The following is a 14,045-nucleotide window of genomic DNA, read 5'->3' on the forward strand; positions in this document are numbered from 1 at the left end:
ACTTGATAGCAAGATACGATGTTACATTTAACTATATATAATTATAAGTATAATTTATAATATATACATATTCTTCTTCTTCTTCTTCCACGGCACTACAACCGGTGATCGGTTTTGGCATTTCCACCTAATTTCTTGTAGGGCTTCTAGATATATCTTGAGTTTTAGTATTTCTTCCGATATTGTTTGTATTTTTCCTGGTAGTAATATTGCACATTCCAGCTTCCAAAATTGACGTCCAATCGTTTATCTAGATTTCGATCGTCTAGGTCATTATGAATCGGGGCGGATTTATTATTTCTTTGTAATTTTTTCATAACTATTTGGATTTATCCACGTTGGTTGGTTTGCTCCATGATAGAAACCCTCCTCCTTTATCCGGGCTTGGGACCAGCAAGAGTGCAACATATCTACACTCCAGGCGGAATATGTAATATATATTACACACACACACACATATATATACAATAAATAATAAACTTTTCGACCATCGTGACGCATTGGGGTAACCTGTTAGGTCACGATGGTATTAATTTAATGTAAATAAATAGAACAAGTAAAATAAAATGATTCTACGACAAGGAATCGTTTTTGTTATTATTATTATTATTATTTAATATTTACTAAGAGTTAATATTGATATTTTATTAATTATATCTTATTTATATTTATTAATAAGTATTTAATAGTAATTATTATTATTATTATTTAATTATTACAAACAATAAAAACCAATCACAAAAACAGTTGACAATATTAAAACAGTCGAAATAACGTATAAATATATTCACAAGTATTTACAAATCACAATTATCATTGAAATATTGATGACATAATTTAATTTCGATTCATAAATTAAAGTATAAAAAAACGAATTTCCGCGATGCGTTTGTGCTAACCCTAAAAGTGGTCTAAATAAGCACGATCGAAACCACGCGCGAAATACAAACGACTAAAATTAAGGCGTGACTTTATAATTATATATACCACTGTTTCATCGCAAATTCTATAAATAAAATCACTGAAATCGTTTACTAGGAACTCAAACTGATTTTTAAAACATATATTGCCAACTTTTACCTTTCCGTTTCTTTAAAAAATGAAGGTTTTAACGAGCGCATCATATCATGCGCTTGGCGTTAGACAGTAGATTTAGTTGCGCATCATATCATGCGCTTGGCGTTGAAAGGATTAATAATTACAGATTTATATAGGAAAAGGAATGCGTCTCGCTACCGCTCGCGCCGATTTTCACTGTAGAACCAAACAACCTAACCATTTTTTTAATGATATTGTATTGATTTGTTATCATTTCGGTATATCTTGTAATTATCATCCAATCTATGACTAACTATTCAAAAAGTGAAGACGCATATGTGAGTACCACAATTGCAATGAGATAATAAAGTAGGTTGACTTCAAGTTCCTGCGTAAAATATGTGACTATGGCAGCAAGCTACTTTATTATGACCATGTGTTATTTTTATTCTGACCGCTTACTATTTTTATTCTGACCGTTTATTATTTTTATTCTTACCATGTAATATTTATTCTGACCATTTTGCTAATAAAATTCTGACCGAAAATTGAGTTTTATTCTGACCAAAATTTGATTTAAATTCTGACCATTTAATTAAAGTCTTTTATATTTATATTTTTAACTTTTTAAATTATCTTTTAAGCATTTAAACAAGCATAAATATGTGATTAATTTATCTTAAAGGCGTTTATTTAAACAGTATTATATATTATCTTATCTATCAATCCTCAATTTGTCACGCGAGGCAAAGGCCGACTTTCGCGGCTCTAAGACCACCACCAGCTGTCAAACTGTCGATTGTCGGATGGACGTGGTCGCACTGTGGCAGGAGGCAGCGCACGAGGCGCTAAACTCCGCATACGAACTCTTCGACTCTGGGAGGCTATTATTCGGAGAAGCTCCCGCAGTCTTGCAGATAACTCCGCCGATCGACATCCACTTCGACGACTTCCACCTCCTCTTATTGGAATCCTTCTTGCTTATTTTGTTCGTAACGCTCGTTCTGATATTCTTATCTTGGAAACTGTACGGCGAACGAATCTCGGAGCGTTTTATGAAGCCAGGCAAGTGTCACAGTGACAATCGGTGACTCATGCTCCGATGAAATTTTATGATGTTTTAATAATTTGTTTCAGCAACTTCCAAAGCCATACAAGAATTGAAAGAGAGCGTGTCGAGACTCAAGTTGCCCAAAGAGCACACGCCGAGGATTTGACTTTTCAGTGCGACTGAATATATATTTTAAAATGACAGATAAGATAAAGAAGTTTTTCGCGAAGAAAAAGGCAGATATTAAGTTTAAACAGGCCGGACCGGGTCGGAAGCTCACCGATGATTCGTCGTCGGCGTCGAAGCCTTCGCATAGTTCGGCTAGACCACCTCCGCCTAGGAAAGATATGTCTCAAGAGAGCCGTTTTGCTGCTCAAGCGGCTTTGATGAGATTAAATGATCAAAAAAAAGATAATGCATCGTTCAATACATCTTTGGCTGCAATTAAGGTAAATATAAATATAAAAATCTACCAACAATTTTTCCATATAAATCAGCTATTATTAGGCAATTAAAAACATATCTTTAGGCAAGTTTGTGACAATAATATATTAAAGCTTTAAAAGTTCTCTAAATGAGATGTAGATAACATAGCAATCATTAATTCAATAATATTTTAATAACGTTGATTTTTAAGAAGTCTAATACTTGTATATTTTTTAATGTAATAATTTATTTTAATTTTATAGGCTCAGGTCAAAAGAGAATTGGAAATAGAGAAGAAAAAGCAAACGGACACTGTCGAAGTACTATCAAATCAAGTCGAAGAAGTCAGTTTTGAGGCTTCACCACATTTAGCAGTCACCGGAGTATTTTTTAGGTTCGAATAATTAATTTTCTCTTATTATTCTAATTTAAACGAAGTTTAATTACATTATCTTTTTTCAGATGTCCATTCATCAGCGAAGAAATTCTTTCCAAAAACGAATGGAAATCCAAGATTAGACAGTTTTTATATGAACAATTAGCAGAAGAGCAAGGATTAACTGCCTGTCTTATCATACAATCGTGTAACATTGGAAGAGAAAAAGTCAGTTTCATTTTTAGATAGCATTTATCTCTTAAATTTTCACTTATTTACTGTCATGGCGAATTGAGAATTAAAGCTAAATCACGTTCCATCGCAAAGCTTTTGTAGATCCAAATTCCACAGCAGCATAATAGGTCTACTGACTTTGATGTTTTTTTTAATTGACCACTTCATGCCTGAAATATCTTTTAAAAATTGATATTTTCAGGTAAATAATAAATATACAACAAAAATTTAAAAAAATTGAGGACATTTACTTGAAAATATACATTTCTTAGAAGACAATAAATTGTCAAAATCGTTGATTTTCACTTTTAAATAAATTATGTTATACACATCAATAGTTTAAAGTGTAAATTTGCTAACTCAATTTTTGGTGAAAATGACTTAACAATGTTTGAACTATTTTTTGTGTGTTCTCAATTTGTAATGTAATAAAAAGTAATAATATTTATTAGTTACAATAAGAAAAAATAATATATTTTTCATATTTATTTACTTACAAAAATAAAGGTTAAAGCAAATTTGATATAAAAAAACATCCTTCAACACATTTTAATTATTAATTATTTTAGTTATACCGTCTAGTACAATATATTTTTAGTTAGTAACAGAAAAAAATAACATTGCATTATTTTCCAATGAAAAAGACTTTTTTTAAAAAAAAACAATCATTTTACGCAAATTTTTCAAATACATTTTATATTTAAATATAATTATGGAGATAAAAATGTACAAATAGTAGAAAGAATTTAATGTATGCAATACCTGCTTTTGTTTTTACTTCACCAGCCCTCCCTATCATAAAAGAGCCCAGCAGTATAAGAAGCATAATATTATTTATTTACAAACTATTATCGTTTTGATGATTTTTAAAGCCATTTTTGAAACCCTCACACCCAAGTGATTTAAGAATTATAATATAAATTTAAAAAAATTAATAATATGTTTCACAGATTGACACGTGTGTTGAAACACTTTGCAAATATTTAGAAAATATAATCGCTCATCCCGACGACGAAAAGTATCATAAAATTAGAATGACGAACAAGTGAGACTCATATTTATTGATAACTAATATGTATAAATTTTATAATATGATTACATGTTTATATTTTTAGAGTATTTTGTGAAAAAGTACAGAGCATGGACGGTTCTATGGAGTTATTGCATGCAGCAGGTTTCCGAGAACAAGCTGTGCCTAATAAGGATACGGGAGTGGAAGAAAAATTTCTGATCTTCGATATGACTAATATAGAATCTAATGAAACTTTAATGGTATACATTTTTTAAAACAAATTTAATTATTTTATAGATTTGATCTGGTAATAAAATGTTTTATAGACTTTAGTCGATGGCCTAAGATCAGCTGAACCTATAACGTTGGAATTAGATAGAAATATTCAGGTCTTGTCACCGTCTCAGGCTGCCTCTAGGACCGATTTACCGCCAATGTTTTTCGCTATATCGCCAGAAGAAATCAAACGAGAGCAACAATTAAGGTTAATATCAGTATTATTCATTACACGGTTACACGATTCGTATTGCCATAATTCATATTTAACATTGCTACAAATTTATAGAACAATAGAGCGGTGTTTTGATTTTTATTGCACTTCTAATGTTTTTATTTAATTCATCCTCTTATATTTTTGACTCTTGTCTACTGTTATTAGACACATTTTAAAGTTGTGTTTATTAGTAGATTATAAATTAATTACTTTTTTCAATATGGTGTTATATTGTATCAATTTCAGTATCAATGAAAGAATTCATATTTGATTTGAAATTTGAGTTAATTTAGTATATAGTTCTTTGCTCAATAAATTATGAAAAATATTAAAGAAAAATTATGTATCTTATAGATCTGAGGTAATAGAAAAAAATCTGATGCTACGTACCAAAGCCATGAGAGAAAAAGACGAATTGAAAGAGCTCCGAAGATACAAATACACTCTCATAAGGATCAGATTTCCCGATGGTATTTTGCTACAAGGCACTTTCTCCGTCTATGATAAGTTCTCCGAAGTTTACAACTTTGTCAACGACAACGTGGAACACAAAGGTTTGCCGTTTGTGCTGATATCGCCGAGCGGATTGAAGCTGCTAGTGGACGAAGAGGCTGAAAAGTCTCTGATGGATCTCCGTTTGATACCAGCCGTGATTTTGAAATTCGCTTGGGACTCTTCTGTGGCCGAAGCCGTTGACCAGTCTAACCAGAGGGATGTTTATTTGAAGCCCGAAGTCATGTTGTTAGTTACGAATATTTAAAACGCTTTGAATGTATAGATACAAAATGGTTAATGACGATGAAGTTGAAATATATTTTTGATCTTAAAAGTTATGAATTGAGGATTGATACACATGTAGTTTTTAATGAACATAAAACGGTCATATGTTTTACTCATACAAAAAATATATTATAATGATATACCCTAGAACAATATTTTCTTAAATTTTTGCAACACTGCACTAAATAAATAATTATTATTGCATTTATTTTACATTTATTGCCGCACTGGAAGCTTTATGTTATGAATTATTAATAATTATTATAACCAAAGTTTTTATTGTTCAATGTATAATGTTCTGTAATTATATAAGTATTGAAACAGTAATTAAAACTCTATTTAATATTACAATCGTGGTCTTTTATTTAAAAAATATATAATATAACAATAATACATTATTCATTATCTTAGATCGCAGATACTTTTTGGTGCTAAGGTTGCTAAATCATGCTTTTTTATAATCAAGCATCTAGCATCAAAATGCATTCGTGATTCAAAGCTTATTACAAATAATTTAGGTACTATAAGTTTCTTGCGTTAGCATCGCTGGTTTGAACCGTCAGAGTCGGATTGTTTTGTATGGTTACTGATTTCGTACAATCTTCTGTCTTGTAAATACCAACTAATCTATTAGCCAACTCGAACATGTTGTATCGCAACGATATGATGATGAATTGAGCATTTTTAGTTCGTTCCTGTAATGAAAATCAATATAAACAACAAGTAAAAATGTGCTTCATGCTACAGATCCAGTTTTAAAAATAGTTACATAAATAATATATCTACAATTATTCTCAAAATTTGTTCTTCCGTTTGTCTGACTCTAAAAATATGATTTTTTTTTATGACGATCTGCTGCTAATTTCTAGATCAATGCAACGTTTTTATTCTCTCATCTTCAGTCTAGATATTATATTTTTTCAGTCTGAAAAACAATCAATACTTCAAGGTAAAAGAAGATGAAATAAATTTCATGATTCTAGAAATTATACCAGTTGCAGCATCTTTATTTTATTCAATTGACAAATTAATGAAAGAAAAAGCTACAAGTTATCTGGATCAATTTTTAAATTCCCAGATTTATCGGAGCGAAAATTAATCGCCAAGGTTGGTAGCCCTATTATGCAAGTGAGGTAATTGTTTCTACCAAAACCTTGCGGTGGAACATGGTTTGTTGTAAAGGCATTTACACAAATATTTAAAGGCGAGTGTGTTCATTTTAACGCTCAAGCTAGTAACCGTATAAATGTGTCGAAGTATCACGATTTAATAAATTATACAGGTTGCAGCACATTCATGTCACTTAAATGAAAAGGTAATGAGTAAATTATCCAGTTGAGTTATTGAATTTATCAAAGTAAACAAACTAACTGAAGGTTGGTAGCCCTATTATGCTGCTGAATAATTTTTATCATGCAATAAATTCGTTACTTTTTTTTAAAAATAAAAATCAGGAATCGAATTTAACCAAAATATTTACAATATTTTTTACTATGACTATGCATTCTATTGTACCTTGTTACGAGAACTTTTCAAGCTTCCGTTTATTGTCTTATATGATTACCTTTATATAGTTAGCCACAATAGACACGTTCTTGAAGTCCAAAGCCGCATCAATCTCATCCATGACATACAACGGAGTCGGTTTATAGTAATGCAATGCAAATACCAACGCCAAAGAGCTAAGAGTCTTTTCACCGCCCGATAGATTAGAAATGACCTTCCAAGATTTATTCGGAGGTCGCACGCTGAACAAGATTCCTTCCGTGAACGGATCCAGCGAATCCACTAGCTCCAGCTCGGCGTCTCCCCCCAACGTAATCATCTGATACATTTCTTTTAACTTGTTCGTGATCGTGTTGAAACCGGCCAAAAATTCAACGTGACGTTTCTTACGGAGCTGATCGTGCAGAGCCCTCGCTTCGTTTCTCTTGTTTGTTATGTCTTCGAGCTCGTTTGCTCGCTGTAGGTACAGATCTTCCTTGGCTTTGTAATCTTGTATGGCTTGCAAATTCGGTTTATGCTCTCCGAGCCGTTCTTCTTGGATGTGCACTCTGTTTTGAAGATCGTCGATCTTGTATCCGTCCAATTCTTCGGGCGAATGCTCGGCTAGAGGTGGAGGTGTTTCGTATCCTGGTATTTCAATCGACTCAAGAGCTAAAGATCTTATCTAAAAATTAAAATAAATTATCAGCATTTTAAAAACAATTACAACAAATAAGCATTCTCTCGATGATGCTATTTTAATATCACTAAAATGACGGCTCAACCTCTCGTTTCCATCCCGACATCTTAGCATTCAATTCTTCTAAACTCTTATCGAACTTGGACAAATTCGCCACCAACTCCAACCGATCGCCCTTCAATTTATTTTCTTGTTTAATTAATTTTGTGATTTCTTCTTTTAAATCAGAGAATTCAGATGATTTTTCCGACAATTGTTCTTCAAGCTGAAAACTTAAATAATCAGCAATACACCAGTAATAATAAAAATAATACGAAATCAACAATATCTTTACTTCTTCCAACTTCTTTGAAACCGCGGCAGCTTCTATCGTAATCTTCTTCTTCTCGTCTTTAATATTGTTCAATTTATCTTCGATTGATTCTATCTCCTTTACCATCGCATCAATTTTTTCCTTAGTCTTCTTTTCATTCCTAAATTTAAACATAAACCATTATATTCCACTCTCGATTCATACTACAAAGCCAAATGACACGAACCTTTCACTAGTTTTAATTGCCACGTTGAGTCTAGTGACTTCATTCCTTACTTTATCGGCCTTCTTATCCAAATCATTGATTTCCGTCTGCATAGTCTTTAATTTTCCGCCGCCGGCTTCAACGATCTTATCGTGTATCACGGCCACTTCTTTTTCAACCTTATCAGCGTCTAAATTAGCCTTTTCAAGAAGCAACTCATAATCTTTCGTCTTTCGCTCCATCACACCCTTCTGTTTTAGATCTACAGCGCATTTACGAACCTTCTCCGTTTGTTCTTTGATTTTATTCTATAACAATCATAAAATATAAATAAACACAGAATCAATCTATAAACTGATTACATAATAATAATACCTTTAAAGCAGGAGTCTGCTCTACAAAACTCCGGTACTCAATATCGATTTTATCTTTTTGCATCTTCAACTCGGTACATTCGCGGGTCATTAAATTAATCTTCTTTTCCAGCTCTTCAATCCTCACTTGAACTTCTTTCAATCTATCATTGAAACAATCGTAAGCATTAAAAGCATATTAAAGAAAAGCGTATTCAAATAAATAATACCTCTCCATGAGATTTCCCAATTCTTCTTCTTGCCTTCTAAGAATGTTTGGATCTACTGTATCTTCGACTTGAGCCGAAGTGCCGATTCTTCCTCGGATCACCTTCGATCCACCACCAGACATTGTTCCTGTGCATTAAAAATCATTATAATATTTAACGAAAAAGATAAATGATCTAAAAATATTATAAACTCACCGACTACTTCACACACTTCTCCTCCAAGAGTAACAACTCTATACCTCGTACTACCTTGGAAGGAAATCCTCGAAGCTTGATCCATATCATTAGCTACAAGAGTATCGTGAAGAGCGAAATAGAAGACAGGTTTCACTCTCTCGTCGGATACTCTCACAAGATCGAACAATCTTGGAGCATTCTCGGGACTGTAATACATATACAATAATTTAAATTATCTGAACTTCCCATAAATATCATTCTCAAGTAGATATACTAACTATTTCTTGGAAACATTATAATACTGCTTCAAATGTTCTTGTTTTTCAGCTGCAATGAAAGTGGCTCTACCAATATCATTCTTTTTAAGGAACTCAATGCATTGTTGAGCAGTGGTAGCTTTGTCCACCACAATGTTATCCAAGGGTCCACAGCAAGTCGAAATAGCAATGTCATACTTTTCATCAATGCCACCGAGATCGCCCTGAGTTCAAGAATAATGATAATAATTATTAGCACTATCTATAACGAATGTCTTCAAAATTAAGTAGCAATAAATAAATCACAATGTGATAAGAATTGACTTCAGATGAATGCTTTTCTCAAGGTAAATTAAAAATCACATCAATAAATTGAAAATAATTCAATGTAGAATCCGTGGAAAGATTTGAAAGATGAAGAATTTATCTACTTCTCGGTGACTATATTTTTTAAAAAATGACTTAAAAACGTCTGGCACAGACTCACCCTTTCCTATGCAGCAGTATAAAATAATGTAACCATTGTAAGGCAATTAAAAATATTAGCACAAATTTAATTTTTAACAAAAAAAGTATGATAATTTTTATGAGAAATTTGCTGATTTTTGAGATGAGAATTCACAAAATAGATTACCGAGTTAACTCGGGCATGAGCTAGAAGGGGTTTAATGCGTAATTTTAAACACGGGACTTGGACCTCATCCTGATTTACAATTTTTTTTTTCATGGCATTTGCCATTTTTTTGGTCTATTTTAAAAAGAGAGCATTTTCTTTAAATCTATTGGACGTTACACTTAAATCACAACCATTAGGAAACAAATCTTCAAAACCGAATTAACAATGTCGATTGTTATGTGAAGCATTTGGACAAAAGATTCAGAGAACAACAAATTTAAACCCAAATATTAAAAAAAATAGTTCCGTGCACTCTTCACATTACTATTTTCTATATAATATTTAAGTGTCAATTAAAAAATGTGACAATGAATTCTAATGTTTTTTTTATTGCTGTCCATATTTTTAGTTTTTATTCTATAGTTATTACATACGTAAATTTATATGATTTTTTATGTACCATAGGATTTTTTATAGTGGCCTCCCAAGCATTTCCAAGTTTTGATCCCGCTCCTTTCTCAAAAAGTTTGGGGACCTCTGTGTTAAAGGATGCGAAATAACTGAAGCGAATTTTTAATATATATACTCACCAATCTGCCAAAGATTCCAGGGAGTAAGCCTTTCCGCTTCTCTCCCATAAGAGCCTTAAGCAGAATTCCTCTATATCTATTGGCACTCATCGAACTCTTAGACTCTTCGAGCTGATTTCTCAAAAATCGAATTTTATCGCCGACTTGCTTCTCTTCTTCTTTCAAAGCTTTATGTTCTGTTTTAGCGTTTCTCAAAGCTGTCTCTTTAGACGGTATAGATTTTTCTAGCTGTGCCAACTTCTCTTTCTTCTCATGTATGCCATTTGTGCCTTCCTCAAGCGTCTGCTTCAAATCGTTCAACTTCTTCTTTTCATTCTCTTCAGTACTCAAATAGATCTTCAACTCCGACTCGGCCACCTTGAAATTCTTCTTTGCCTCGTCTCTGACTTTCCTCAACTCAATCAGTTTCGATTGTATTTTATCCTTTTGCTCGTGGAGCCCTTGAGTTTCGTTCCTCACTGTAGCCATAACTTTTTGTATTTCGACTTCAAGAGTTTCTTTCTGTTTGTTCAACTTTGCTGATAATTTTTCACAATCTTCAATGTCTCTTCTGCTTTTCTCCGGCACCTATCATTAAAATATTTTTTTAATATCATCAGCGCAGTGGTTAAAGCCAACAATTAAATACCTGCTGTAGATCCAATAATTTGCTCTTGTCCTGCTCCAACACTCCCTCGATATTTTTCTTCCGTTTGCTCATCTGCGTGGAATCAGCTTGCAGTGTTACGTCGCGAGTTTTCATTTTTTTCAAAGCATCGCTACACTCTTCTTTTTGCTTCTCAAAGTTTTCAAATTTTCTATTAATACAAAAGTAATCTTTATTTAAAAGTATATTGTCTCTCTGTTTCTACAATTTTATCATTTTTATATAATATATAAAAACTCATTATAAATTAACGAGTCCAAATCATACTTATTTCTCTCTGAAAGTACTGCAGTATTTTTATCCTTTTTTGTCTTAATTTCTTTCATTTTATCGTCGAGTTCTTCTAGTGATTTTTTTTGTTTATCCCTATCTTCTTCAATATGCTGAATCTTTCTATGGTTTGCTTGTCTAGAAATACAATAAAAAATTAAATTATAGAATATCGTCTATAATTTGATTGCAACTTACACATATTTTTGATATAAAGTATTCTTAGCCCTCATAAGATTGTTCAATACATTCAACTGCTCCATAGCTTCCTTCATCGGACCTTCAAGCTTTTGTTTTTCGGCTTCTACCAATCGCACACGATTCAACTTCTCTTTACGGGCTTCGGACAACTCTTCGACGCGAACAAACAATTTTTCAATAGGTTCCTATTTAAATTATGCCATTATTGATAAATAAAGCACATTAAAATCAGAAATATTAAATGTTAAAACACAAACTTTGAATCTAGATGTCCCGACAATATCTTCTAAATATTCCAACATTCCTGTCTCATGTCCGTTTGCACTCTTAGGTTTCATCATCGCAATTTGTTCTACTTCTCCCTAAAAATAATGCATTAAATCATACAATATTTATTGACGATAATGTAAGTTTGCAAGAAGACTTTTTGAGACTTAAAAAGAGCGAATGAAAATGATCAGCATATTATGGTTACAGTGTTCAAGTAACTCAAACAGAAGTCAGTCTTTCTGAGAATTATTGACAGTTTGTCATCTTTGCTTGAACTATCAACATAGAAACGTATGTGTCACGACTACTTTGATTGCAGATAATGAACTTACTTATTTAAATAATAAACAATAATTTAGTGAATAATAGGAATTTTATGTATATACATTAAAACCGCTTGGAATGCAAATTGTCTGCGAAAGAAACAGTATGAACTTTACCAATTCTCAATTAACAAAGATATACATAAATAAAAATATTAAATAAATAACTTATTTGTTCATTACAATGAAAATGTAACTAAAAAAGGTGATGAGACAATGAAATTTATGTAAAAAAAATATTAAATACCTATTTATTCGCTTGCGTATAATTTAAAAATATATTATCTCCATTGTAAATTCATAGCTATTAACTAAATTTAGACAGATTTATAGTAACTTATGACTTTGTTAAATGGGGATTTTGTTGTATTAATTTTAAGTCTTCTTTCGAGCCAAAGATGTATCTACCAATTAAATTTCTTACTTGCAAGATTAAAAATCGATTATGATCCAAATCAATATTGTATGATTTGAGAAATTTGGCTACTTCTTTAAACTGTACTCGCTTATCGTTCAAAGTATAATGAGAGGAATTGTCTTTGAAGGCCGTTCTAGCTATCACTATTTCCGAATTGGGTACGATATCATATTCATCTTCTCCTTCCTAAAAAAAAATGATAAATTAATATCTTATATAGATAATAGAATATCAGTGCAGAATTAGCATTACCTTATCGGTTATTTCAATAAAATGAACAGCAACTGTGCAGGTTGTTATATTAGGAAATTTGCTCGACGAATGCAGCAAAACTGATACTTTCTTAGACCGAATTTTTGTAGCTCTGTATCCGAACACGAAGAGCATGGAATCGATTACGTTACTTTTTCCACTTCCGTTTGGTCCAATGATTGCGGTAAAGCTCTAAAAATGTGTAAACAATGGATTAATATATGTTTTTATTATTAAATTATGAATATCTTACTTTATGAAATGGCCCCAAAACTTGTGTCCCAGCATAACTTTTAAAATTATGATTGACTATCTTCGTTATGATCAACCGAGGACCTACGGCTTCCATGGAGAGCGTCGGTTTTGGAGCTGGCGGTATATAAATATCTCCGATTCGTATTCCGCCTTCTTCGTCGTCCGATATATGGTCCATCTCTTCATCTGGATCTTCCGCAGGTTGTCTATTTTCGGCAGCGGCAGGTTGATTTTTCGATTTTGTAGGTGTATTTTTTTTGTTTTTTGCACTTTTTGAGCGCGCCACCTGAGCAAGGGGTTCTTCGTCCACGTCCATGTCCTCCGTTTCATTATCTTTGACGTTCTTCATCGCGACAAAGCTGGAAATGATCATATAAATCTAAGCTTGTTATTGTAACTGTCAATAACACTAGTGCGTGAAAAAAAATACTGTCAATGAGACACGTGTAAGTAACGATTTAACAATAAATTATAACGCAATTTTTCAATATATTACACGGTTTAAAAGAGTAATATTGAAGATAATTAGGAAAGTAAACATATTTGGACAATAATGGATTACGAACCCGCCACAGCAACGGTCAAACGTATAAATGTTGCCAGCACCGAGAAGGTGAACGCCGAAAAAACGCTAAATTAGCGAGTTTTTGTATGACGCATTAACTGGACGACAAAATTAATAATGCCATTACAAAAATGTTTTGCGCTTTTTCACGCAACAGAAATGTGATGGCCAACTTGTCCAAGATTGCGATCTATTATATTATTTTCTGACACTGCAATTGAATTATTTTAATTTTAGTTCTATAATATCAGGAAAATTGAATAAATAGATTAATATATTATGAAAGATTCATTTACATTTTTTTATTTCGATATTATTATATATCTTGAATGTTATTTTTATTTCACTTTTGTATTTGATATTTTTAAGTAGTGAGTACGCAAATTACATTTCTGGCTGATCTGCTCAACCAAGAAACAGTGATGAAACAAATATTTTATAACCTAATTATAAATAACAACTTAACACGTTTGTCGATAACCGATTACCACGGTCGTATTGCACGGTAG

At 32.1% G+C, this 14,045-nt stretch overlaps 2 protein-coding genes across 2 annotated transcripts; one reads left to right on the plus strand and one right to left on the minus strand.

Moving 5' to 3' along the window:
- Positions 1 to 1,962: 1,962 nt before the first annotated feature.
- On the plus strand, positions 1,963 to 5,761 carry Gint3 (GDI interacting protein 3). The gene is made up of 8 exons (XM_088190121.1): positions 1,963 to 2,103; positions 2,176 to 2,538; positions 2,779 to 2,909; positions 2,978 to 3,119; positions 4,076 to 4,170; positions 4,241 to 4,397; positions 4,464 to 4,621; positions 4,985 to 5,761. The coding sequence occupies exons 2-8, from the start codon at positions 2,287 to 2,289 to the stop codon at positions 5,388 to 5,390; spliced, it is 1,341 nt and encodes a 446-aa protein (XP_088046247.1). The 5' UTR covers positions 1,963 to 2,103; positions 2,176 to 2,286; the 3' UTR covers positions 5,391 to 5,761.
- On the minus strand, positions 5,749 to 13,584 carry glu (structural maintenance of chromosomes 4-like protein gluon). The gene is made up of 18 exons (XM_088190120.1): positions 13,538 to 13,584; positions 12,970 to 13,330; positions 12,717 to 12,908; positions 12,471 to 12,650; positions 11,711 to 11,815; positions 11,451 to 11,638; positions 11,250 to 11,390; positions 10,965 to 11,133; positions 10,337 to 10,903; positions 9,152 to 9,354; positions 8,892 to 9,079; positions 8,697 to 8,823; positions 8,489 to 8,630; positions 8,135 to 8,421; positions 7,930 to 8,068; positions 7,681 to 7,860; positions 6,975 to 7,580; positions 5,749 to 6,105 (listed from the first exon to the last, which is right to left on the minus strand). The coding sequence occupies exons 2-18, from the start codon at positions 13,318 to 13,320 to the stop codon at positions 5,932 to 5,934; spliced, it is 3,939 nt and encodes a 1,312-aa protein (XP_088046246.1). The 5' UTR covers positions 13,321 to 13,330; positions 13,538 to 13,584; the 3' UTR covers positions 5,749 to 5,931.
- Positions 13,585 to 14,045: the final 461 nt, after the last annotated feature.

Source organism: Plectrocnemia conspersa, unplaced genomic scaffold, assembly GCF_051122295.1.
Source record: "Plectrocnemia conspersa isolate PC_06_02 unplaced genomic scaffold, ASM5112229v1 ptg000008l, whole genome shotgun sequence".
Classification (NCBI taxonomy): Eukaryota; Metazoa; Arthropoda; class Insecta; order Trichoptera; family Polycentropodidae; genus Plectrocnemia; species Plectrocnemia conspersa.

Coding starts and splice junctions, on each gene's coding strand:
- Gint3 (XM_088190121.1), top strand. CDS start 2,287: ATGACAGATAAGATAAAGAAGTTTTTCGCGAAGAAAAAGGCAGATATT. Junction 4,171..4,240: donor AAAATTAGAATGACGAACAA/GTGAGACTCATA, acceptor TTATATTTTTAG/AGTATTTTGTGAAAAAGTAC. Junction 4,622..4,984: donor AAACGAGAGCAACAATTAAG/GTTAATATCAGT, acceptor TGTATCTTATAG/ATCTGAGGTAATAGAAAAAA.
- glu (XM_088190120.1), bottom strand. CDS start 13,320: ATGAAGAACGTCAAAGATAATGAAACGGAGGACATGGACGTGGACGAA. Junction 10,904..10,964: donor AATTATTGGATCTACAGCAG/GTATTTAATTGT, acceptor TTTTAATGATAG/GTGCCGGAGAAAAGCAGAAG. Junction 7,581..7,680: donor TGTCGGGATGGAAACGAGAG/GTTGAGCCGTCA, acceptor TTTAATTTTTAG/ATAAGATCTTTAGCTCTTGA.